At 41.1% G+C, this 26923-nt stretch overlaps 1 protein-coding gene across 1 annotated transcript in view; it reads right to left on the reverse strand.

Annotated features, from left to right (window-relative positions):
* Positions 1–26923, reverse strand: part of LOC125485901 (zinc transporter ZIP11) — a 364685-nt gene that overhangs the window by 263669 nt on the left and 74093 nt on the right. The window contains exon 3 of the mRNA XM_048611102.1: positions 9343–9412. Within this exon, the coding sequence (XP_048467059.1) occupies positions 9343–9412 (70 nt within the window). The remainder of the gene's footprint in view (positions 1–9342; positions 9413–26923) is intronic.

Here is a 26923-nt window from a genome sequence, read left to right on the forward strand (position 1 = left end):
GGGTCTAGGCCCGAAACGTCAGCCTTCCTGCTCCTCTGATGCTGCTTGGCCTGCTGTGTTCATCCAGCTCTGCACCTTGTTATCTCAGATTCGCCAGCATCTGCAGTTCCTACTATCTCTGAAGCTCCACAGCAAGCTACCTTTAGACTACAAAAACTGCCTTTCAGCAACACATCTGTACAAGCATGTCGGTACAAACACTTAGAGCTGTGGCTTCTATAGATTTAACAGATGGTTAAAACGCAAAAATAGGATGGGAGGGTGGAGTATGGAAGGACATGGAGTCCAATGAAAGCCATTTCTCTCAGACCTAATTTTCAATCCTACCCTACCTACCTAGGATTGAAGGTAGAGCAGTGGGTGTGGTGTATATGGATTTTAGCAAGGCAATTGATAACGTTCCCCATGGTAGGCTCATGCAGGAAGTAAGGAGGTATGGGATTCAGGGAAATTTGGCTGTCTGGATACAGAATTGGCTGTCCAATATAAGACAGAGGGTGGTAGTAGATGGAAAGTATTCAGCCTGGAGCTCGGTGACCAGTGGTGTTCCACAGGGATCTGTTCTGGGACCCCTGCTCTTTGTGATCTTTATAAATAACTTGGATGAGGAAGTGGAAGGGTGGGTTAGTTAGTTTGCCGATGACATGAAGGTTGGTGGAGTTGTGGATAGTGTGGAGGGCTGTTGTAGGTTGCAACGGGACTTTGACAGGATGCAGAGCTGGGCAAAGAAGTGGCAGATGGAATTCAACCCGGAAAAGAGTGAAGTGATTCATTTTGGAAGGTCGAATTTGAATGCAGAATACAGGGTTAATGGCAGGATTCTTGGCAGTGTGGAGGAGCAGAGGGATCTCGGGGTCCATGTCCATAGATCCCTCAAAGTTGCCACCCAAGTTGATAGAGTTGTTAAGAAGGCGTATGGTGTGTTGGCTTTCATTGGCAGGGGAATTGAGTTTAACAGCCACGAGGTTATGCTGCAGCTCTATAAAACCCTGGTTAGACCACACTTGGAATATTGTGTTCAGTTCTGGTCGTCTCATTATCGGAAGGATGTGGAAACTTTAGACAGGGTGCAAAGGAGATTTACCAGGATGCTGCCTGGACTGGAGGGCAGGTCTTATGAGGAAAGGTTGAGGGAGCTAGGGTGTTTTTCATTGGATAAGAATGTGAGGTGACTTGATAGACGTGTACAAGATGATGAGAGGCATAGATAGAATGGATAGTCAGAGACTTTTTCCCAGGGCAGAAATGACAATCACGAGGGGGCATAATTTTAAGGTGATTGGAAGCAGAGATAGGGGAGATGTCAGAGGTAGGTTCTTTATACAGAGAGTGGTGGGTGCGTGGAATGCACTGCCAGCAGTGGTAGTAGAATCACATACGTTAGGGACATTTAAGTGACTCTTGGATAGGCACATGGATGATAGTAAAATGAAGGATATGCAGGGTAGATTGATCTTAGTAGGATAATAGGTCGGCATAACATCGTGGGCTGAAGGGCCTCTACTGTGCTGTACTGTTCTATGTTCTATATGTTCTAATTTGCTAAATTGTGCCATGATGCCTTTAGTGACTGATTCTAGCTACCCTGGCAGAACTTTTCTCACCCTTTGGTAAGGTAATTTCATTGATATTTGTTCGAAACTTAAATTTCAGCCACATAACCCGCTCTTACTGACCTTACTTATTAAGAAGTAACAAACTGAATTCTCTTTATCCATAGTTTTTCATACAAACAGTGACAATTGATAGTACACAGGTTGGAAATTGCTGAAGAGAGATGTAAGCCACTGAAGCTTTTTGTCTTGCACTCATCAGGACAGACACAAGAATATCAAATTGCAAATAGCCGTCAAGATTGTTTTCAAGTTTTTCAACATTCACTTTTTCTTCTTTTTCCCTGTGCTGTAATTTTAAGCTTCATTGACCATTCCCTGGGTCATCCTCAGTAGATTTGAGAGCATTAATAATTGATTAATACTGTCCCCAGAAGGGTAGGGGGTTTTAGTTGTGACGGGCAGCATGTCGGTGCAGGCTTGGAGGGCCGAAGGGCCTGTTCCTGAGCTGTAATTTTCTTTGTTCTTTGTTCTTTGATTTCATTGTTAGTTGGAGATAGCAAGAACTGCAAATCCTGGAGTCAGAGACAACACAGTGTGGAGCTGAAGAAGGGTCCCGACCTGAAACGTCAACTTTCCTGCTCCTCTGATGCTGCCTGATCTGCTGTGTTCCTCCAGCTCCACACTGTGTTGTCTTCATCGTTAGTTGACTGCTCTTCAGAGAATTTCATCAAAGGTTGAAACGGTCACCAACAATGCCACCAAACACAGTTTGTTACAAAATTGGATGCCCATTTTGCACTGCACTAAATTTTGATTCACCTCAATTGGAAAAACAGACTTAACTAGTGCCTTTCATGACAAAAGAATGTCCCAAAGCACTTTACTATCAATTGTAATATTTCACTTAACATAAGAAATAGGAGCAGGAGTAGATCATTCAACCCCTCAAGCCTGCTCCAACATTCAATATCAGGGCTGATTCTCATCCCTTAAAACCCTTAACTTTCTTGTTGATCAACAACTTGTCTAACTCAGCCTTGAGCATTGCTTCCTAGGGTAGAGAACTCCCAGAACACGTGACCATCCAAGAAGATATTGCTCTCCATCTTGATTTTAAGTGGGAGGCCCCTTACTTTTAAATGTGCTGATTAGTTCTAGATTCCCCTACGAATCAGAATAGCAGTAGCCAATAAGTTCACAACAAGCTCCCACAAACAGTAATGTGATAATTGCCAAATAATCTCTTTCCGCGATCATGACTGAGCAATTGTATATTAGCCAGGAAACGGGGATAACGTCATGTCCCTGTTTCTGACGCCAGGGTGCATGAAGTTTATCTGTGCTAAAAGTAAAAGTAAAGTTGATATAGTCTTATCCGATCACTGGGCTGCTCTCTCATCAGAGAGAGATGACTGGTGGTGGTCTATCCTGACGGTCATCACCACACCTCAGGCAAGGGGGGGCTTTGAGAAAGAGAGTCCTTCATTGTAACCTCAGCCGGTGCAGAAATTGCACTCACATTGTTGGCATCACTCTGCATTGCAGACCAGCTGAGCAGCCAACTCAGCCAACAGACCAAGTTAAAGTTGATCAAAACACAAAGATGCAAGGAAGTCTGGTTGGAATATCCACCTTTACAACTGAACATGACATTGCGCAAAACATTGCTCAGAAGGAACTTGTCTTCATGAAACTGAAAGCATGGAAAGTTAAATTTCAAATCTTGATCAACTTAGTTGCATGAAAACCCATGCCATATTATCATGTCTTATCAGACATATGACACATTAATATGCATCGTAGATCCTATGTAAAGTGCAGAACAATCAGAATACGTACAATCAATGTCTTGACATCCTCCTTTATTTCTTGTGAAATAAATCTATAATTTGCTTATAAATGCACAATATTTATTCATTTTAACGCAGAGCATAGCTCGTTTCTATTAGCCGCCATGCACAAGCAATGTAGCACTGGTAAAAATGTGCTTTGGCAAAGAGTTGTGTGTTTTCAAGTTCAATCATTCAGGAAGCTCCTTGGTGATCTTGTGATGTGAGACGTGGCCATGTGAGAGGTGCAGGAGTGGTATGCGCATATATAGTGAGCAGCACATGTGCAGTAAAAGGAGAGGAGTGACAGGTTTCGGCTGGAGCAAGAACTGGGGGCAGGCCACAGGTAATGGCAATTTTTAGCAGTTGCATGAGACTGGGATTATTTTACTGTGTTTTGGAAAATGAATTGTGCAAAGTAGGGGAGGGCGTTAGGCTACATGCTCTCTTAGGGTGGCACACATGCTCGCACTCCTGCCTGTCTCTCGACAGCTGGGCAATTCAGCAGCCTCCTTACAGATTTAACAAAAAAAATCCATCGTCATTTCAAGCACAGAGGCTGAGAATCTTAGCCCTAATGATGATCAGATCTGGGGGAGATATAAAATTAATGCCCTTTGATAGAGGAGTGGACAGTTATAAGTTGTACAATTGATAGTAAGCCATGAGAACAGTGAAACTAGTGAGTGCTCTGTCTGTCCAGATAGACTTCTGATTGCAGATATAAATTGGTAAATATAATGAAACACTGGAATTCTCAATAGCCTTTATAGATTCTCAGCCAACAGTTAGAGAGCTATGGGAATAGGGATAGAGAAGCAGATGCTAAACTTCTTCCCAGTGTGACTTGTATCACGTATATTGGAAGATGTCTCATCCAACGTTAAGAGAGATCACAACAACAGTTTGCAATGAGAATGTGAATACCATGAATTAAGAAATGCACTCTGCGCTTAACATTCAAGTGCTAAAAAATAAATAGTGGTAAATTTTACACTTTCTACCCAATACTGCCAAGTTTTACATCAATAATCTTCTGTAATTTTATGAGGAAATGCCACAGTTAGAAACAGATCAGCTGGTCTTAAGCATGTTCACAAAATTACTTCCATGATCAAACCCATCAAATCCTTGACAAATAGATCCTTCTCTTTGTAAATGCTTATTTTGCATTGTTAGAAGTGCTGCACATTAGATTTAATGCAACATCTGTTTTGTATGGTGTTGGAACAGGAAAATGTACTGATATCCCTGAAGCTAATCTCTCAAGAGTGCTATTGCTCACTCACGATCCAAATGACCTTCCTGAACAAGGCCCAAAAATGATTTTTGCCAATAACTCAGTAAATGTTACAGTACATGCTTACATACACTGGCAATATGATTTAGTGTTAATTAAATTGAAAAGTGTTTGTTGAAAGTCTGGCAACATTATATCACAGCTGATGCAATGTTCCAAACATTTCCCCTAAACAGACAAGAATTGAAGTTTTGTCATGCTGAAAATTAGCAACGGATATTACTGCACTCCTCAAAAGACAGTCCTACAAACTTCAGAGCTGCTGGTTACTTTTCTTGGGAAAACACTGCAATAGATTGGCCCTTGTGGAGACAAATTCAGAAATTGGTTTCAGCATGTGTCTGGGACCATTTAACCCAAACTCGCAATATCCAACATGCCCAGACAAGAGCCAGAGCTGAAGCCACTGCAGAATTTGCCCCAAACACCAACAACAGTGACAACAGTTTGAATTGCCAGTTGTGTGGATCTTCCTGAGCATCTCATATCAGACTCTTCAGTCTCAAGAGGAGCCAAGGAGAATGATGAATTCACTAGCAGCTTGGATAATGAGGAGCTTATCAACAACATCATTCCAACACTCTGGACTCTTCTCTATGAACAAGTTGGTATGCCTGGTACATGATGTTTTAGGGATCCATTCATCACTGATCAAGAATGTAAGTAATTAATGGGGAATGGTTTGGTCATTTAATTTTACCACCAATGACTAACATGTGCACTGTACAGTGATACTCCAAGCCCAAGAAGTTTAATGCATATGCTTCAATCAGATATTAATCATATTTCTGTTTCTATTCACTGATGCTCCAAGCAAATGCAGCATTGAACAAGGCAATGATGTCTCACCACAATCCAAGAACAATTCGCATTTTGAGTGACTGAACTGGTGAGTCATGGATTAATAATAAGTGATCCACAGAAGAATGGACATAAGAATCATAGAATCCCTACAGTGCAGGAAGAGGCCATTCAGCCCATCGAGTCTGCACTAAACCTCCGAACAGCATTCTACTCAGAGCCACACCCTGTCCCTGTAACTCCACAGTTCCCACGGCTAACCCACCTAGCCTGCACATCCCTGGACACTATGGACAATTTAGCGCTGGAAATCCACCTAACCTGCACATCTTAGGACTATGGGAGGAAACCCATGCAGACACTGGCAGAATGTGCAAATTCGACACAGACAGTCGCCCGAGGCTGGAATCGAACCCTCGTACTGTGAGGCAGCAATGTTAACCACTGAGCCACCATGCCGCCCTAAAACTTGGAGTTGGCAGCACAGCCAAGAGGGACGCGAGGAGAATTCTGTTCTCTCAGAAGGTTGTTAGTCTTTGGAATTCTCATTCCCAGAAAGCAATGGAGGATGGGTTATTGAGTTTGTTCAAGGCAAAGTTAGCTAGTTTTGATAAACAAGGGCTATAGGGGTAGACAGGTAGAAAGTTGGGTTGAGACCTCAACCAGATTAGCCATGCTCCTATTGAATGACAGGGCATTTTTTAGGGCCAAATGGCCTAAAGTCCAATGTTGTTTCATGCCCTAATCCTGTGGTGCAAGTTGGCTGCTGCACTGTTCAAATTTGACAGTAAAGGCTGCACAGGTGACATAACTCATGCACAACATAGTCCACAGATCTATCATCATGCTGAAGACGTTAAAAAGAAAGTCAAGGTTTCTAAAACCTTCACAATAAAATTCATTTTACAACTGCTGTGATGGAATTGATTGCCTTCTGAAAATATCTTCTGCGCACAGGGGGCTACTTTATGCTTAATTCACAAGCTTTTCTCTCAAATGCTTTAGTATGTAGCAATCAACTATCCAATTATTGAAGTAGTACTGCTTCTTCTTTTTCTGTGATAAGGATTATTAATGTAACTCCCACCTAAACCCATTGTGAACGTCTGCTTGAGTGTTACATTGAGTCTTGTCTGGTAATGTTAAGAGGTTTGCACTTCTAATCAAGGGGGTCAGGGGAGCTGGCCTATTGCTCAGGTCACAAGCTTAGACAGATGGCTCCAATAAACCTGGCTCTTCTTGGCTTTCTCAAATTGTGTTTGATACCAACGCATCTTTTTCACTGGTTAAATTAAAAGCATTTCAGATATCAATGTCGTTTAACTTACCATAAGCAAAATTTCTCTCTGATGTAATTTTTTTCTCATTCTCAGGGATTCATAAGTGGCTTTGAAGTGTTTGCAGGAACTGAAAGCTGTGAAATCTGGTGAAAGCATCAGGCTGCAACAGCTCTGAATCCAAGGACATACGGGACATTTACATACAACAGCCAAGCGTATAAAATCTCCTCAAACATCTTATTTTAATGGCAAAATATCAAATTCTATCAGGGTAGTGCGAGGCTAAAAAAACCAACTGCCACAGTGCAAACTTTAAACACTGTTTGACTATTTTCTGTGCATCTTCAATGTAAATAATAGCACGGAAACTACAGTGAAAACCCAACAACCTCAGGCTGATCATTAAAAAGACAAATTTGACTCTTTATTCAGAAATATGAAACCCACCAGGTTGTTCATTGCTGGACATTTCAGTCACTGTCAAGTACAGAGGATTAACTTGAAGTTCCGTTGCCCATTTCAGTTAAGCTGACTAGCTTGATGTTGGGTTCACTAAAGTACTTCTGGGCAACTATAAAACTAGAAGGTTGTGCCCCCAGTTAGAGAGATGGCTGTAATGATGTTATTCTACCCAAAAGACACCGAAACCAGTTAGCCTCGCTCATGTAATAAGGCAGCCCTTTCCACAGCTCAACAGTTTCATGTTATATCATCTGCCTCTCAGCTTTTGCAGCAACGTGTGTTCCAATTGATAAGTAATGACTATAGGAAAATTTATACACAGAAAGAGAGTCCCACAGTCATTGGAGTGCAAGTGAATTATGAACTTCCATCGCAGCTTCAAATAAACATAAATCCTGTTCTGAAGAAGGGCCACTGGACCTGAAACGTTAACTCTGACTTCTCTCCACAGATGCTGCCAGACCTGCCGAGCTTTTCCAACAATTCTTGTTTTTGTTTCTGATTCACAGCATCCGCAGTTCTTTCAGGTTTTATGTATCCTGTTTTGTCCAGCGCTGTGCAATTGCCGAAATGTGTCTCCTTTAATGGTAGCAGTCCTCACAGTTCCCCAATATTCACATCCCCTGAATCTCGTGGTTCTAGCGGGTGATTTGTTGCCTGTGCAGGCATTATTCCACATGCATTGTGAAAAAGATAAAAGCTACTTTGCATCAGCGTATGAACTGATGTTCAAAGGGTGACCTGACCTCGATCCAGGAACAACATTCTGAGTTGGTTTTAAAGGTCAGACTCTGGGAAGGTTTTTGCTTTAGTAGTTGCCAGATACAGTTATTATTTAACTTTGGTTCAACAAATGGTTTGGTGTTGTCGTGGTGCAGTTTGTGAGATGCTCCGTCCACAGGCTCAACCTGCCAGTCTATGAATTACTGATCTCAGGCATGTCATGAGGTGCAAAGCAAACAGCGTACCTTTTCTCACCGGGAAAGTCTTAACCCTGCGCACAAATACCTCTCAGCTCTCCTTGCATTTCTACACAGATATGGTTGTTGAGCAAGATTTACAGTTTCCAAGGACTAAACCCATTCTTTAAACACAATTGATCTTTGTTCCAGAGAACCCATTAAAATAACCTATTAAATGAAAAAGATCCATTCCATCAAACATGCTTTATTCGTGTAGTTTTTGTTATGTTCTCTGACTTTTTGGGGGCACCTTACATTACACGTGGGAAGGAACATGGAAAACAATAGTTGCTGCTGAAACGCCAGGCTGATGTAAAGTGTATCCAGAATGCTCTCAGATATAAAAAAACATTTGTGCTTCAAGATTACCAGATCTGAATTTTGTCAGAACAACTTCCATACCAGTAACAGTGTTCCATTATAATAACAACAACTTGCGTGCTTGTAGCACCATTAACAGGGCAAAACTTTCCATGGTACTTCACGGGAGCAATGCCAAACAAAGCTTAAGACCAAGTCATAAAAGGGGATAATAGGGATACTTGGTGAAAAACATGGTCCAAGAGGTTGGACTTGATCATAGTGTTAGAGGAAGGGAAAGTCACAGAGGATTATGGAGGCAATAGTGGGGCTTAGTGCCTTGTCAGCCAGGGGCACAGCCAATGAGAGTGCTTAAGATTTTATAACAGAATATACAAAAACCTAGGAGCGTATAGTAAAACACAGCACTAATATTTTAATCAAATCTCACTCTAGACTGTATTTGCATCCAATGAGTCCACCACTACATATTTATGGTCTCATCTGTTAGAGGTGTCCTGTCCTGGTGATGCATTTAAAGTTTGGTTATTTGCTTCAGTGTGTTCCTGAACAAACTATCGACTCAGTAAAGGCCCCAAACTGTGATCACAACCTACACTGTATCATTTCACCTCCTCCTCTCCCTTTCCCGTCATTAGCAGCTCAAATAAACTATTTTCTGTTTTTTCTTACTTTGAAAGCCAAGACACATGATCAGATTTTCCTTTTGATGAGGTGAGGCAGCTGCTGTGACAAGGCAGGACCAAAAGTCAGTAAAGTTCCTCTCCAATGTGACTGACAGATTGTGGGTAAGGAGGACCTCAAAATGGGAAAAGGTGAACACTGGCTTACCGTGCACTTTCAAATGTCGCAGATACAGTCTTGCCGATAGCGCCGAAGCCAACTCCCACCGCTAGGCCCTCTGAAACAAAACCACAATAAAACGAACATCAGTGACATGAAAAAGCAGGTTCATCAGGTGCAACTCTTCCCTTTTGAATGCTGCACAGTTCGCACCCAAAGGAAACCTTTCAACCTGCAAAATTCTTCCTAACCCGTGTTTTTTCTTCATTGCGTGTCCTGTCATGCCAGCAGCATGACGGAGCCTTTTACAACCAGCAACACTGATGGAGCCCCATGCCAATTGGAACAACAGAGTAAGGTTTTATGGAAGTGATCCAGTTAGTCCAGTAAATCAATGCTTGCTGAAGATTGTGGTAAAAGTGAAGTTAAAAGCATGGCAGATCAGAGTTTATTCAATTATAAACAAAAATTTGCTGCCCATGGTATTTCATGAGTCTTGTAACATTGTCTGCGTAGGTGTTTGTCTCAAACATGTGGCACAGACAAAATACAGCATAAATCTACAAGGGACAGTCACGGATTGGCATAATTTGGACTTTATCTAAGGATACACTTACACAATAAGTGGAGTGTCACAGCAATGCTAAAATTAATGTGCAATAGGGATTTTCAGTGGTAAGACAAGCCTGCAAACTGCAGATCCCAGTGAGCACTGTTGATGAAGTGCAGACGCTTCAACGTCAGTCGTTCACACGACCCCCAAAGACAACCAGAGAAAGCCAGGATTTCAGAATGCCTCATGACTTCAAGCCAATTCAAAAATAAGGGAGCATAATCAACTTTGGAAAAATTTTGCTCTCAGCAGCAAACAAAGGGGTTCACGGCTCACCTCCCCGGCAACAATCCACACCTTTTTTGTGAACTTGCCAGCAGAGATTTCCTTGAATGTGAGGTCAGTTTCAGTGTCACCTCCTCTGCAGGGAGTCTGTGAACAAGGGCAAGTAACAGTGAAGCTCCTCAAGCAATCAGACTGAAGAATCCTGACAGTATCATGCAAAGTCTAATTAGGAAAAATAAAACAGTAAATATAAATTTGAGTTAAATCATGCAAGCTAAATATTGGCAAGTACAGTTTGGATGAAGAGAAGGAGATAGATTGAGACAGATGTAAAATGTGAAAGAAATATACTTTTATAATATCCTGCAGAAATTTTCTTCGAGGAAATGAGAGTTGATATTTCCAGAAGTAAAGTTCAGGGCCAGAGAGACTATTCATTAGTAATTATCACATTTCATGCCATTAAGAACTGGCTTAATCCTGAATGCAAGCATCCTGACATTTTCAGCATTTTTAGTGTAGACTTGATGGAAATGTACAATGACTTAAAGCTGCTGTAGGCATTTGAATGCTGAGTCATTGGGAGAGGACTGCAGCAGTAAGGACTGCAGCAGTAAACCCTGCAGTGGAGCAGGGAATCTCTGACAACAATGTCCTGGATTTCTCAGTTAACTGTGCATGCCAAAGGTTGCTGTTAGTTGTCTTCCATTATAACACTGAAAGCCAACAGACTTGCTGTTGTCACTGCAAATTCTACACTAACATAAATCAGAGCTCCCAAATCACAACTCAACCTGAAATGCAATAACCTCTCACATCGTGAAAGGAAGGTGAAACAATAGGGGGAGGTGATGACCTAGTGGTATTATCGCTGGACTGTTAATCCAGAGACCCAGACAATGTTCTGGGGACCTGGGTCCAAATCCCACCACGGCATGGTGGAATTTGAATTAAAAAAATATCTGGAATTAACAGTCTAACAATTATCGTGAATCCATTGTTGATTGTTGGAAGAACCCATCTGGTTCACTAATGTCCTTTGGGAAAGGAAACTGCCATCCTTACCTGGTCTGGCTTACATGTGACTCCAGACCCACAGCAATGTGGTTGAGTCTTAACTGCCCTCTGGGCAATTAGGGATGGACAATAAATGCTGCCCGGCCAGCGACACCCTCATCCCGTGAATGAATTAAGAAAAAAAAAATTACAAAAAAAAGTGCGCTCAAAAGGAGGATCTATTAGTACAATGGTCAACAGCAGAAGCATGTGATGCAATGGAAATGTAAATCTCCACAAGAATCTTGCTTTAAAGGAATCAGTTTATATGATTTCATATCATTAAAGCATCAAGAAACATTATGCTTTATGTCAAAGCTGCAGCACTGCAAGGTGTTTAGAGCCAGGGAGCTGCTTCAAAAAATGCTTATCTCTAAGTAAAGGACTTTAGATCTTCAAAACCAAGAAGAAAATACCATATTTGAAAAAGTTTAAAACAGCAGATGTGTGAAAATGAGACACAACTGACGTGTAATAGCAATACATACCAGATATCCAGCATTGAACAATAACTTAGGGAACTCCCTGTATGATCACCCTATAATAACAAAAGAACTGAACACTCCCATCGACATTCAGAACAGACGTTTAAACATTTATGCATGCCCCACTTCAGAAGATCAAATTGTGGCACTACTCCCTCACTGATGCAACCTTGCCAGTAAAAAGGGTGATATCAGGTTCAGTGGCACTGAAGTGCATGAAAGCCTGTATCAACAGTAGAACAGGAATGCAAGTGACATCGTTCAATTTTCCCTATACTTGCATGTGGCACTAATTCACACTGCAGTATAGCTCTAGTCCAGCACAGACCAAAATGATGTCCCTCGCACAGGTGTTGTTAACCACAGTCCATACAACAGAGCCCAGAATTAGAGGTCAGTTCTAATGAAAAATCATGAAAAGTTAAAAGTTTCTCTCCTTAGATGCTGCCTGACCTGCTGAGTTCAGCCAGTTTTCTTTTTCCTCCTATTTCAGATTTCCATCATTCGCAGCTTTTAAAGAATCAGCCTTCCATATTGTACGGCTCAGATGCATACCTCACTCACTGAGTCAAGTAGGCAGCAGATTCTCTAACTCAACACAGCATTAAAAAGATCTATTTCAAGGGAACTTTTCAACTTGAGATTTGAGTGTTGAACGGTGTGCCATTATTTGGCATTTTAGTCATCTATGTGCTCTGTATTGCTTTGCTTTCTATTATGCAGATTTTTTTGACAATGGACAATTTTGACACTGGAAAATTTCATTTTATTCAGTGTCTTTAATTATGACTGTGGTGCGTGGCAAGTTAATTCCATCCTTCTGAGCTCAGATTGAAAGAATTCCCAAAGGTATAGAGATTGGATTACAACAAATGATGCGGTATTTCTGCTTCGCTTTTCAGGCTCCACATCATTTAGCTTTTCCCAGAACAGCACTGCTTGCCACTCACAAACTTACATGGGAAGGCAACACAAATGTCATTTTGCTTCATACTTTTTCCAAGCATGCAACTTGACATTGTTCTATGTTAACCCATCAACTGCGGATCTGTTTGCAATTGTATTTCTCTCAGGTTTATGGCTTTACAGATTGTGATGCAGAAACTGTCAATATTATAACCATAATAAAGCTGTTCAAAGGTGAGGTGAGTGTGATTGCCCTTCACATCAAGGTAGCATTTGACTAAATATAGCATCAAAGGGGTTTAGCTAAATTGAATTCAATGGAAATCAGGGGAAACTCCTTACTGGTTATTACCAGGCATGCCAAGTACCAAGGAAGATAGTTGTGCTTGTTGGAGAACAATCGTCCAAGTCTTAGGTTAGTATTGCTCAGGTTTGAAAGAGCGGATATGGAGAAGAGGTTTACACTTGCAGGTGACACCAGAACTAATGGCCAGAAATATAAGTTAGTCACCAAGAGGAAATTCGGGTATTTAACTCATGCAGTGGTTAGGACATGGAACTTGTTATTTGATTTTGATTTTATTGTCATGTGTATTTTACCGTAAGAATACAATAAAATACAGTGAAAATCTTTCATTTGTTGCCATGATACAGTGGCATTTTGAATAATTTACAAATAAGGCTAAAAAAAGATATAAGCTTGAAGAGCGTCCATGAGCATCCTCAGCCAGCTCATCGCCAATCCTCCGCCTCCGTCTCCGTCTACACTGGGCACAACCAACATCAGAGTTGTTGTTCCTCAGGCGCCATCTTTGCCACTGGGCTGATAATCCTCCACCACCGCCTTGCTGGACCAACCAACGTCAGAGTCACATCTCTCACCACTTGCCATGATGCCCTTGGGCCACCGCTTCACTGCCGCCAGCACCAGACCCAATAAACAATGAAGTTGCCAAACCTCAGGCGACATTTTTTGCCACTGAACCTACCTTGTAGACATCGCCTCTGCCGATGTGGCATCCACTGATTTCAGGTCCTGTGTTTGCTCTAGAAAAGCCAGGGCTCATGCGAGTTTTGCGCTGGGCCCACTCTAGTTGGCACCGGGTCTGCTCAAGGTCCACGCCCTGGGCCTAGCTTGACACCACTCGAGGTCCGTACCCTGGGTCTGCTGAAGGTCCGTGGTAGGCCCACCTGAAGTCCAGGCCGTGGGCCTGGCTTCAGACTGTTCAAGGTCCGCGCACTGGGCTCTCACTGCCACCATGCCGTATGTCAGGACAAGCTCAGGATGTCCAAGCTCAGGACAAGGTAAGTGCAAAAAAAGAAAAGAAAGGAAAGAAGAGAAAAAGAAAAAGAAAAGCAGCCAGAGTGGACAAACTCCAGCACAGGAACCCTACTCCACCCCATCTTGGACCAGAAGTAAAAGGTCCAAACTCTTCACCCTTACCACATAAGTCAAACTTTCATTCCAGCAACTATCCTTTGGAATTTGTCATGGATCTGTTGGACAAATGGCTTGATTTGATCTCCATACACTTGGTTTTCCTTTTTTTAATAATGCAGATCTGTGGAAATTGAAGACAAACTACTTGAAAAACAATTCTCTTAAGCAGACTTTTAAACGGCAAACAGTTGCTAAAGTTAAGCATAATTACATATCAGCTACGAAGCACAGTCGTACAGACTCCATCATGACTTGCAGATGACTCATCTTATTATCTTTTGTTCATTATTTCTAGTGCTACTTTGCATTGTCCAGTAGCTGCAATAATTGTTTCTGTCTCTTGGACAACCTGCAATAGTTCAAAAATAAACTTGATGCCCCGGCAATTTTTTTTATTGAATTGTCCAAGTGCATTTAGTTTGAAAATCAATGAGGGCAAGACTCAGTAAACAATCAAATCTTCATGCAACTTTCACATCTCCTACATTGACTGAAAAGAAAACATTAGACGCCATGTCTTAACCTCATCACTGTGCTCGCTAAATTTGTAAAACCAATGAAAAGTGTTAACTCTTAAAACAATTTTATTTTGCAGCTCTCCTGTAACTTTCTTTGTACTGTATTGCAATAAATGTAAAACAAAAAATAAATAAACTGTACCATGGCATTGGTAAGACTGATGTTTTGATCTGAGTTTTGATTACCTTATTTAGGGAGGGACAGACTTACCTCAGAGATAGTTCAGAGAAAATTCCAAACGGTGATTGCTGGAATGAAAAATGTTTGTCTTCTGTGGTTAGTGTGAAGAGGACCCTTACTCACCGGATTTTAGAAGAATGAGAGTTGATTTTGTTTGAACATAACATTTTCAGTGGTTAGACAGGTTGGACATCGAGAGTGGATATCAAGAGAAAGGGGGAGCAGTTTCAAAATGTGGGGCCTCCCGTTTGAGATCAAAACGAGGAAGAATTTCTTCTTTGTGATTGGAATTCTCTTTCTCACTGAGTAGTGGAGGCTTCCTGAAAGACCTTGAACAAACACTATGTCACTGCATCGCAAGAAATCTCCTGAATATCAAAGCTCTTTTTGCTCCTTGTATCACTTCAAAATAGAAAAGATGGATTTAGATCCTACCTCAGAAACTACGGCATTGATATTATGCCTTTCGGGACCGCTTTCACAGTTTTCCAATTTTAAACTTTAAGGAAAATGAGATCAAATAATTGAGCCATTGGCAACATCTTTTTTAACCATGCCTTTATTTATTATCAAATTCTGGACCACACAAACTTTACAAACAGACAATCGGTACTATCACTTATTAATCTTCTATATTCTTGTTGAAATGGCTCGATGCTGTGCCATTCCAGTCCCCAAAGTCCCTCTGTCGCTTCACCTCCCTCCCTTTCCTTGCGTCCATCCTGAAAAACAGCTTTCTTCTATTTCTACCAGTTTAAAGTTCTTTCTGCCTGCTGACTGACCACTTCCACGAGAACACTGATATCAACTCAGTTTAGGAGAAACTCAGCCATCTTTATGAACACTGGCCTGCTTCATAATTTGTCTGGATTTCCACCTATCAGCACCTGATCAATTGATAAGCTCATACCTTAACAATATTTTCAGCATCGTCTGGTTCTAGAAGCCATTATGAATAATGTTAATTCCATTGTTTTACTGAGGCTTGCTCTGTCTTCATTGTAATCACTGAATAAATAATGATCCTCAAAGATCATCCCCATCAGTGACTTGACCAAATATTAAACGTTTGTGCAACTGTTTAATTAATAACTGTGCACTAGTCAGCTGAAAAGAGCACTGAAATCTCAGTCGTAAAATAGAGATTGATATAGGTCAATTTGATTTTGCGATAAGTAAAAAAAAGCTAACCAACCAAATGCATAAATGGGGCTGGATTCCTGATTAAGTATTGTCTTGTGATTTCAGAATTCCATTGCATTAGGACACAGTGATCAATGGCTCATAAGGCATAGGATGATGGCAGAAAATTACATTGACCAATCCAAATTGAGAATAATCAACTGGTGGACAGGCAGGTTCAATGGGGCAAGAACAGACCTGGGCTGGATAAACTGGAAACAAAGACTAGCAGATAAAACAGAAGATGCGCAATAAGTTACCTTCAAAGAGGCAATGGTTTGAGCACAGTCAAGGTACATGCCTCCAAAAGGGAAAGGTAGGACAACAAGTGCAGAGGTCCCTGGATGGCAAAGAAGAGATAACTTAAGCTAAGGAGGAAAACATGTTTTGTTTCTCTTTGTTCATTTGCGTGTCCCTAGTTGCCCTTGAGAAGGTGGTGGTGAGAGGCTTTCTTGAACCGCTGGCCGACTATGTGCGCTATGGAGATCCACTATGCTGTTAGGGAGGGGACTCCATGATTTTGACCTAGCAACAATGAAGGAACTGCAATGTATCTCCAAGTCAGGATGGTGAGTGGCTTAGAGCAGAACTTGTAAGTTATAGTGTTCCTTTATACCTGTTGTCCTTGACCTTCTGAATAGAAGTGGTTGCGGGTTTGGGGTTTTGAAAGGAGTTTTCAAAATCATGAGGGGGTCTGGAGTAAACAGGGTAAAACTGTTTGAAGGTCTGAAGATGAGTCATGCCAAACACAAAATGTTAACTCTTTCTCTCCACAGATGCTGCGAGACCTGCTGAATTTCTCCAGTATTTCCGGTGTTTGTTAGTGTAAGGGAGAATCTGTTTCTGCTCAGTAAAAAAGATTGAGAACCAGAGGGCACAGATCTAAAGCATTTCGCAAAGGAATAAAGCAAAGTGAGACACAGCTTCTTCACACAGCAAGTATTAGTGTCTGGAATGCACTCTCTGGAAGTGTGGTGAAGGCAGGTTCAATCCAGGTATTCAAGACGATATTGGATGATTATTTAAATAGAAAGAATGTATAGGATTATGGGGAAAAGACAAGAGATTGTCAATAAATCATAATGCTCAGACAGTCAGCGCTGACATGATGGGTTGAATAACCTTCTACACCGTAACGATTCAGTGATTCTGTGGATTTGGGAAAGGGAAAGCACCTGAAATACTTTTTAAAAAACTCTAAAGAATATTAAGAAGAATAAGCAATCTGTAGACATACAAAGCAACTAGAATGCAGAAAACATGAAAGCACTGAATGCAATCTGGGCAGCAACACTTCATTTAAGAAATGTGAAAGAATGGCAGATGTGGGTGAAGACAGAAGCACCATAAACAGTTTCTGTTTGTGAGATAGATCAACTAGTTGAATAAATTAATCTTGGCAATAGCATGGTTTTGGACAGAGTAGCAGAAGATTGGAGTGAGAGTGAGTTGATGAGGAAACTGAGAGTCAAATATTTTCAAAAGCAAAGAATGACAATGGCAGTAGTGTCATTAAGCAGGGAAAGAGAGAAGCGATGAGATAAATGCAAGAGATTATAGGGTGGCCTTGTTGATGATTGAAACATTTGGGAAACAGTTTCATTGGCAATGCGAGTCATGCTCGCACATGGAGAACATAATAATGTTGGGTGAGATTAAATGAGGACAAGACAGAAAAATCAAATGCAATGGGCACAAAGAATTTAGAAGGAGGTTGAAATTTTGCACATAAACCACTGTTTAATGCAAAGCTTAAAAGACATTAATAAACATGTGGGTGGCTCAGATGCTCTGTCTTTAAACATTTACTAATATCACTGACAGAGGTGTGGAGCAATATAATTCTACAATCCTTTTCATTTTCCTTCATTCTGTGAGCAGGCCATTACCTATCTGCTGGTGTGATCCGAAACAAAATGAAATAGATGAGAGATAAAGGATGTTTCAGTTTTTAAAATTAAATTCTGTAAATCAAGAACTTTACACAGACCTTTCACACCAAGTACAATTCAATCAGGACAGGGTTATCGTATCGCCAGCATTAAAAAATTTGTTTGTCAAGAGCTAAGCAGAAATTGATGGTGGGCCCCATGGCAATTGCTTTCAGAAACACTTTGTTCATGCCATGTATCCAGATGGTGTCTTCCACTGCTTTTGGATTTTGAAATGATAAATGTAAAGGCACCTAATAAATAAAAGCCTTGAAAGCCTGTCAGTAGCTTAATTGATGATAGGGTCCAGATAATGTTGGGGAGGTGCTATTGTTTAGTGTGATAAGAGTAAAAAATCTCAGTGGTTGAACACGATTCCAAAATCAATTTAATTCCGTAAGTCCTATAATGTACAACGTTTCAATTAAGGTGATTACTTCTGACAAACAGAAATATTTCCCTTATGGGGTGAAACTGCTCTAAAAACATGCATTTTCTTTGTTGGAATATGATGTTCTAAACTTTCATCTTCTAATAAAGATGACAACGGGAATATTTTCCACTGACTGTATCCAATGTTAGCACCAAGTTCTCTCAGACTAGGAAAAGCACACTTTATATGTGAACCAAAGATCCCTCTGTCATATTCTAAAATGCTCCTTGATCCTTGCAACAAAGGAACTACCCAAAATGCATGCATCTAACCTTTCCATTTTTCACATTGAGCGTCCATATGGTTTGACTAAACGAGAGCCATTTCAATGACAATTAGTGCGATATCTTTGTTCCCGCAGCCATGACACCAAGATATGAGTTGCAACTGCCTGAGCATGATTCATTTCCATCCTTCAGAGAGAGAAGACTTTCACCTTAACAAGTTGCATCGATTCAACCACCCATATCGAAGATAGCAAGGAAAATATTATCAGTTATAATGCTCTCAAATCTCAATCCGTTCTTACAGCGTCCTTGCTGCTTAGAACATAAATTTACAGTGTGTTAGGTCCTTATTAAATCTACAAATGCATTTCTCCAATTTGATTGTTTTGTTGAAGAATCATTAGAGATAAATTTACACATCTTTCTCAACCTGTCTTGCATTTTTCAGCATGTGATTTTCATTTCAGATTTCTACCATTTATCATTCCTTGAATCAGACTGCACAAGTTTACAGATCCAGCTCCAACATTTCTCCTTGCATGGGTTTTGGTAAATCTTTCATAAGAGAGAGATGATAGGTTCTTTTCATGAGCTACCTTTAGTGTGTGTATATTAATATGTCTTTATAATCACACACAAACAGAAAGATTCAAGAGACAATAGGAAAGGTGCACATCAGTGAAATTGCATGTTTAACAGGTAACACACCTAATGGTCCTGCTGTTCGCTGGGTATCTCTTTTAAGTATTGCACAATTAAAAATCATGCAGCAATTCAGTATTAAAGCAGTCAAACCAGTATACTGGGTTGGTGATGGTCTATCGTTAAACCAGAGACCCAGGTGATGTTCTGGGGCCCTGGGTTCAAATCCCATCATGGCAGATGGTGAAATTTGAATTCAATAAAAATCTGGAATTAAGAATCTAATTATGATTGTGAATCCATTGTCAATTGTCAGGCAAACCTATCTGGTTCACTAAGTGTCCTTTAGGACAGGAAACTGCCATCCTTACCTGGCCTACATGTGACTCCAGACCCACAGCAATGTGGCTGACTCTTAACTGCCCTCAACCCGTGAATAAAGAAAACAAATTTGTGACTTTCTCCACTTTTATCCATAACATTCCCATTGTTAGAATTGGAGCCACGGCTGATGTTAGCACACTTGCACATGAACATTGTGAACCTATTAACTGCTTAATACTGTTCCTTGGAATATGTTTAGCTTATACTTACTGCATATCCTCAATATGGTTGGCCGCTCTTCTTGCCAAAAATTCCAACTCTTCGTACTTTCCACCCACTCATTGCTGAAGTTAAACTGACACAGTGTAAACCAGTGGACAGAACAACACTCAACCTAAAGTGCCCCCCTCTCTACGCACCTGCTTTAATCTCCTTGCGTGTTACTTTTGGGGCTGGGGATGAGGCTGGGACAGTGACTTGGCAATAACGAGGCAATGGGGAGAGGGTAGATTTTCAACCACTCCAAAATGTTACTCACTCAAAAGTCGACTCCATGCATTTCAAATGAAAACGTAATCTTAGAAACTTGACAGTGCACATGCAAGCTGAGCACACTTCTTCTATTGCAAAATAGGACACAGTGCACAACTCTGTTAAGTATGCCCAGGGTATAATCAAGAGCAAGGCCCATCCAAATCACAGCCAGACTCACCCAAAGGTGAACGGGCGTAGCAGCAGCAGAGGAGAATAGTGTAGATTTGTCAAAACGCCAGTATAAATCCAGAGTACAACAAAGTCCAGCATGTGCTACAAATGGGAAATCAGCCACCAGAAAAGTCTTTTGGAAAACTGTCAAAAGATTGACAGAACAAACAGAAATGGATGAAACAAATAAACTTTATGATAAATGATTTTACACATCTATTGGAAGATCATCATATCTATGATGTAGATACTCTCCATACATACCAGCTCTGCTGCTGAGGAATGACTGTTACATTAGGAGACAAAACGTGTGCTGGCTGCCGGAAAATATTGCAGCTTTTGTCATCCTTTGTACTCATCAAACTTCTTACTGCGAAATCATAATGGCAAATGGAAGAATTCCAAACACTTGTTATACAATATAAATGTGGGCAAATATTACTGGTATGTACTCGCCTGAACAGTCACTGCAAGTGGCTTCCAGACTCATGGCCACTGGTATCAATGTTTCACACTCTGCAAATGTACTGAGGTTGTGTTGCTGTCATTCTTAGCTTATATTCAGAGAACTGTAATTGGTCATGAAACAAAGCTGAGCTGTGCTAGCTGCCAAGTGCTGAGAGCTGAGCTCATCTACAGCTGACAAGGATTCAAGACCAACTTCAAATAAATCCTGGGCCTAGATGCTTACAATGATGGAATGGAGGCTGAAAATTGGACATCCAATTCCAAACACAGCACCTATTTCTACGGAAATGGGCATTTGGACATAAAAGAAACCTCATATTAGGCTCAAAGTGCTAACTCAGTCCGTCTCTCTACAGACTTGCTGAGTTTCTCCTGCATTTTCTGTTTTTATTTCAGATTTTCTGGGTCAACAGCATTTTGCTTTATGGGAATGGGGGTGAGGGTTTTCCAGAGGCAGCTGCCCATAAAACTCAGTAGCTGCCTCCACTCATGTTTGATCTTGGTGAGCCAGGTTTGTGAAATATGAGGTGCACATTTGAGGCTTGGTAGGAGCAGGTCTAAAAGTTGGGGATACTTTTGGATAACCAGGATAGCTACTGAAAAGGTAAGAGACCCCTTTGAATGTTATCCCTGACATCTTTGGGAGATGTAAGATGCCCTTTGGGATTATTAAACATGGACGAGGAGTTGTAAAATAAAGTGCATGAACTCAATGGAACTGTGAGATTTACTGAACCTGTCAAAAGCACCCTTGAAACTGTCAAGGCAATTAAGCCTGCTTTAATTCTTTTGAAATAAATATTTGTAATGTTAAAAAAAATCACTGCTTGCTATTTTGTTCTGTATGTTGACATAACTCTGAAGGTTACCATTACTGGATTAATACTGCACGACAGATTCCTAACACAGCCATCCTGGGATGGAAAATTCAGGCCTAGCTGTCTTGGTCTCATTTTGGCAATGAATTCAACTCAAATCACTTGCAGGCACACAGTTCTCCTGGCCTACAACTAAGCCATTCTGTCCTTGCAAAGGCACTTCCCACCAGCTTTCTCCAAATTACACTGCTCAAATTCAGCAAAAAAAAATACAGCACCACAAACCTGACAAACATCCCCGAACATTTAAGGCCACTCTGTGTCTTGTTAGTCCCTAGTCTTTGCTTTGTGCTTCTACAGCGAGAACATGCTGGTGGCTTAATAATGGCAGCAGGAATCCACACTGAATAAAATGATGCTACTGCTTCGATACAGTACAGAATGTAACCCAGGTTTCAGAAAACACACACACTCTGAAAATACCAAGGGAGGAGTAAAATTATTCCCTAAAATACTATGTATCACACATCTGTGTCATTAGTAAATTTTTTAGACATTTTAGAGAAGGGTTAGAAAAAGACCTGAATATTGAGAGTGTAAACAAAATTGGAACATATACAATTTCTGAAGAAGGGTCTAGGCCCGAAACGTCAGTCTTCCGGCTCCTCTGATGCTGTTTGGCCTGCTGTGTTCATCCAGCTCTACACCTCGTTATCTCTGCAACATATACCTGATGGTTATAACATATCAAAGCCTTCCATAGTGTCTTAATTAATTGACGCTACTTCTATATTGTTCTGTATTTCATGAGACATTCTGATAGCACTGGCTGTATAGGCAACTAAAGTTAAAGCTCGAAAGCGTGATGATTCTCCATACCCTCCACATCAGATCTCCCAGACTCCCAAGCCTCTGCAGGCTTTTCACATTTATTGCTGTAAATGTCTTCCAAACAAGAGGGAAGAATTGCAGCTGTACAAATAGACAAGCAAAATCCGATAAATGAATTCTTGTTCCCCACAGAATGAACAAAAAGCAAGCCTCTTACTTCTGACGGGCTGCAGGGCCAATGAGTAAAAGGTATATGCAGGGCACTTCTGTTTATTTAATTGCCTTACAAAAACCTGAAGTGAACAAATGGTCAGAAAAGTCATTAGATGCTTAGAGTCATGTAAACAGAAGAAAAACCTATTTGTTTGTATCATCCAGTGCTTACTTGGATTGAGAGAGCATTTTTTTTTAACATTATGACAGTTTCGACACTTCAAAAAAAGGCATTTGCTGGTAGAATAAAACACTGAGGCATTATGAGGTTGTGAAAGTCATTGTGTTAATGTAAGAGTTCTTTTCCTTTCGCATATGTTAATATAATGTCTGGAGAGTTACTCTGGAAGATCACTGTTATTCCAGATTGTTGTTGTTCTTAGTAAGATTAATCTGGAGCATAAAACAGTCATATACCAAATGAAACACAGTCCCCTAATGAGCGTGGAAAATGCATGGATACATAAAAATGAAACAGAGATAAAAAGGCACCATTTCTGCAAACACATATTAGCTGTGGACCTAAGTAGCACACAGTAACTTTCATATAGACCATTTCTCCATAATGGCAGACATTCTTATGTACATTTTTGTACGATGCAGCATGCAGTAATGTTCTTTAAAAACAATTTCAGCAAAGCAAAAATGTTCACCTTGTTTAAACAGACTGTTGGGGTCAATTACAGTGCCATAGAACTCCAGCATCCCTGATTCAAGGACTTTGCTACAGGGTGGCTCATCTGACAATCACCTTCAAGAGAGAATTTTCAGTAATAACCTTTCCCTGGTGCAGTCTTGTGATACCACTCGCCACAGGGTAACTACTTAATTGAGGTGCTTACTAACACTGTGAATTACCCTGTGGATTACTTTTGTTTCTTTTGGGACAAATATGTTGCATGCAAGATTTCCTATCGGGTGACCAAAGGGTGGCAGGGCTTAATTATTACCTGGGACCACAAATGCAAGAATCAGGAAACTCAATTCTTCCACTTGCTGCATCGTTCTTTTCTGGAGGAAAGGGAAGTGAGAGGAATGTTACTTCACCCTCTAAGGCAGGATACAGTTGTAACTCAATAACTTCTCTTAAAAGGCAAAATGTAAGATCATAAAATTAAAGGATCCCAGGCACAAATTCATCATGCATTTCACTCATGCTGCTCATAAAACTGTTTGTTCTATTGCTTCGCTCGTTAATGGACACACACAAAAACAGTTCTATCCTAGTTTTATCAAGGAAAGAAAGAAAAGACATTGATAATGGAGTACTGCTTCAGAAACGTTTCTGCAATATAAGTACACCATGAAGAAGATAATATATATATAATACCGCAGCTGTATGGTGTGAAATATCTTTTCATATCAAGATGGACAGCAAGATTGAGACAAGATGATGTGGAAGGATTACTTGTACAGCGTGTTTCAACATAAAATTAAAAATGCATAAAATCATCAGCTGAAAGTTGCAGTATCTATCTTTCAACTGGATTACTACGTTCCAGACCAACTTTCACACTCATTTGATAAAATGGAATGAGGTTTATCAGTTCTTTGATGATGATACGTCCCCTATTTCACCGCCAAGAGGAAGAAACACCTTTCATCTTGAGCTGATACCAAGCACAGACCAGGAGGTGGCAGGTTAGGATGCAAGATTTAGCTTTTCAAGTGCCGACGTCAATTTGGTGAGTTCGCTCAGTTGGCTGGACGGCTGGTTTGTAACAGCCACAGCGTGGGTTCAGTTCCAGCAGAGGTCACCATGAAGGACCCTCCTTCTCAACCTCTCCCCTCACCTGAGGAGTGGACAACCTCAGGTTAAACCACCACCGGTTGTCTCTCTCGAATGAAAGAGCAGCCCAACAGTCTGGTAGGACTATGGTGACCTGATGATTAGATCCATGGCTTGTTTTGACTTGGAGCCTAACTTCTGATGGTGAGAAGCCACCTCATAGGATGATAAAAAGCATCAGCACGGATAATTCGTTTGCTCTAACATGCACGGCATACAACATAATTACAGGCAGCACTTGCAGGATTTCTACAAGTCTGTCAAATATTCAGAAGAACGTGAGATGTTTCAATTATATTCATGAACTGCACTGTTGCACCTCCAAAATATGAAGACTGTTAATATGTACAAAATATTGTAACAAGGCTAACAGACATTGCAAGTTCACATTCCTGTATTTTCACTGTAAATTACCATTCTGTGGAGATATGAACTCCAGGAGGTCTTTATGTTGCCGCAAGATAATTGGATATACTGCAAGCAACATATCAAAATACAGTGCGAGAGCTAATTAAAAACTGGTTCAATTTCTGATACAATGAATTATCAGGAAGTACAGAGCTCAGTCAATCTCAAGGTATTCTTTCCTGGTGCACTTTTCAAGGGCTCAGCAACAGCTTGCATTTATATAGCAGAGGAACCTATGGCCATTCACCCCCTCAAGCCCGTTCCACTATTCAATGAAATCCTGGGTGATCCTGTGGCCTAACTCCATATACCTGCCTTTGGCCCGCATCCTTAATACGTTTGCTTAACAAAAATTTATCTATCTCAGATTTAAAACTGGCAACTGATTCTGCATCAGCTACTGTTGTGGAAGAGAGTTCCAAATATCTACCACCCTTGGTGTGCAGAAGCGCTTTCTAACATCTCTCCTGAACTGTCTAGCCCTAATTCTCAGACCATGTCCTCTGGTTCTGAAATCCCCAAGCAGCGGAAATAGTTTATCTACTTTGTCTTTTCCTGTTAATATCTTGAAGACTTGGATCAGATCACCTTTTAACGTTCTAGATTCCAGAGAAAACAGATCTAATTTATATAATCTCTCATAACTTAATCCCTGACATCCAGGTATCAATCTTGTAAACGTTGTACTGCCTCCAAGGCCAATATACCCTTTGTAAGGTGTGGTGCCCAGATCTGTGCACAGTACACCAAATAGGGTCTAAACAGGGTTTTGTATAACTCCAATATAACTTCTGCATCCTTATACTCCAATATCGCAACATTAATTCAATAGGCAAAATATCCCAAGCTGCTTCGCTAAAGCCTTAACAAACAAAATTTAACACTCAATCATATATCGAGATACTAGGACAGGTGACCAGAAGCTTGGTCAAGGAGCTATTAGATTTTAAGAAGAATGATAGGAGAGAGGTAGATGGATTATTTTAGACAGAGAATTCTGGAGGTTATGGGCTAAGCAACTGAAGTCACATTCCTGATGGTGTAACAATTAAATAAAAACCAAAAGAAGTGCAGATGCTGGAAAACAGAAACAGAAATTGCTGGAAAAGCTCAGCACGTCTGGCAACATCTGTGGAGGGAAATCAGAGTTAATGTTTCGGGTCCAGTGACCCTTCCTCAGTACTGATGGCAGCGAGGAATATTTTGGTTTTTATGCAGAAGATAGGATAAGGAAAGGGGATAAGGAGTAAACAATAGGTGGAGATAGAGCCCAAACAGAGACAAGAACAGTTGAACAGACAAAGGGGTGGATAATGGTCAGCTCAGCAGAATGAGCTGCTGCTAATGGGGACGATTAGTGGCTAACAATGCGTAGTGGGTAACAGCAGACCATGTGGTAACAAGGCCTGGTGTATTGTGTTTGAGGTAAGAAAATGGGAGAAGGTACCTCAAGCCAGAAAACTGTTGAACTCAATACGGAGCCCAGAAGGTTGCAGGGTTCCGAAGTGGAAAATGAGGTGCTGTTCTTCCAACTTATGTTGAGTGTTGCTGGAGCACTGCAGCAAGCCTGAGACAGAGATGTGGACAGAACGTAGGTGTTCGGTGAAGCGGTCATCCAAGTCTATGCTTCGTTTCCCCAATGTAGAGGAAACCACACTGTGAGCAGTGAATGCAGTAGACTGGATTGTGGGAAGTGCAGGTAAAGTGCTGCTTCACCTGGAAGGTGTATTTGGGCCCTTGGATACTGAAAGGTAAATGGGTAGGTGTTACACATTCTGCGGTTGCAGAAGAAGGTGACATGCAGCTGTGTGTGGGGGTATGCTAGCATTTTGGGAATGAAAGAGGACTGAACCAGGGTGTCCTGGAGGAAACGGTCCTTGCAAAAGGTTGACAAGGGAGGGGAGAGGAATGTGTGTCTGCTGGTGGCATCTGCCAGAGGTGGTGGAAATGGTGTCTAATGATCTTTTGGATGTGGATGCTAGTGGGATGGCAGGTGAGGACAAGGGGGACCCTATCATTGCTGTGGGAGGGAAGAGAAGGGGTGAGGGCTGAAGTGCGGGAGATAGGTCAGACCCTGCTGAGTGCCCTGTTAACTATGGTGCTGGGGAATCCTCGGTTGAGGAAGAAGGTGGACAATTCGCAGGACCTCTTGTCAAAGTGGGCTTTATCTGAACAGATGCGATGTAGACAAAGGAACCGAGAGAATGGAATAGAGTCTTTGCAGGAAGCAGCG

Source organism: Rhincodon typus, chromosome 23 (genome assembly GCF_021869965.1).
Source record: "Rhincodon typus isolate 14 chromosome 23, sRhiTyp1.1, whole genome shotgun sequence".
In the NCBI taxonomy this organism is placed as follows: Eukaryota; Metazoa; Chordata; class Chondrichthyes; order Orectolobiformes; family Rhincodontidae; genus Rhincodon; species Rhincodon typus.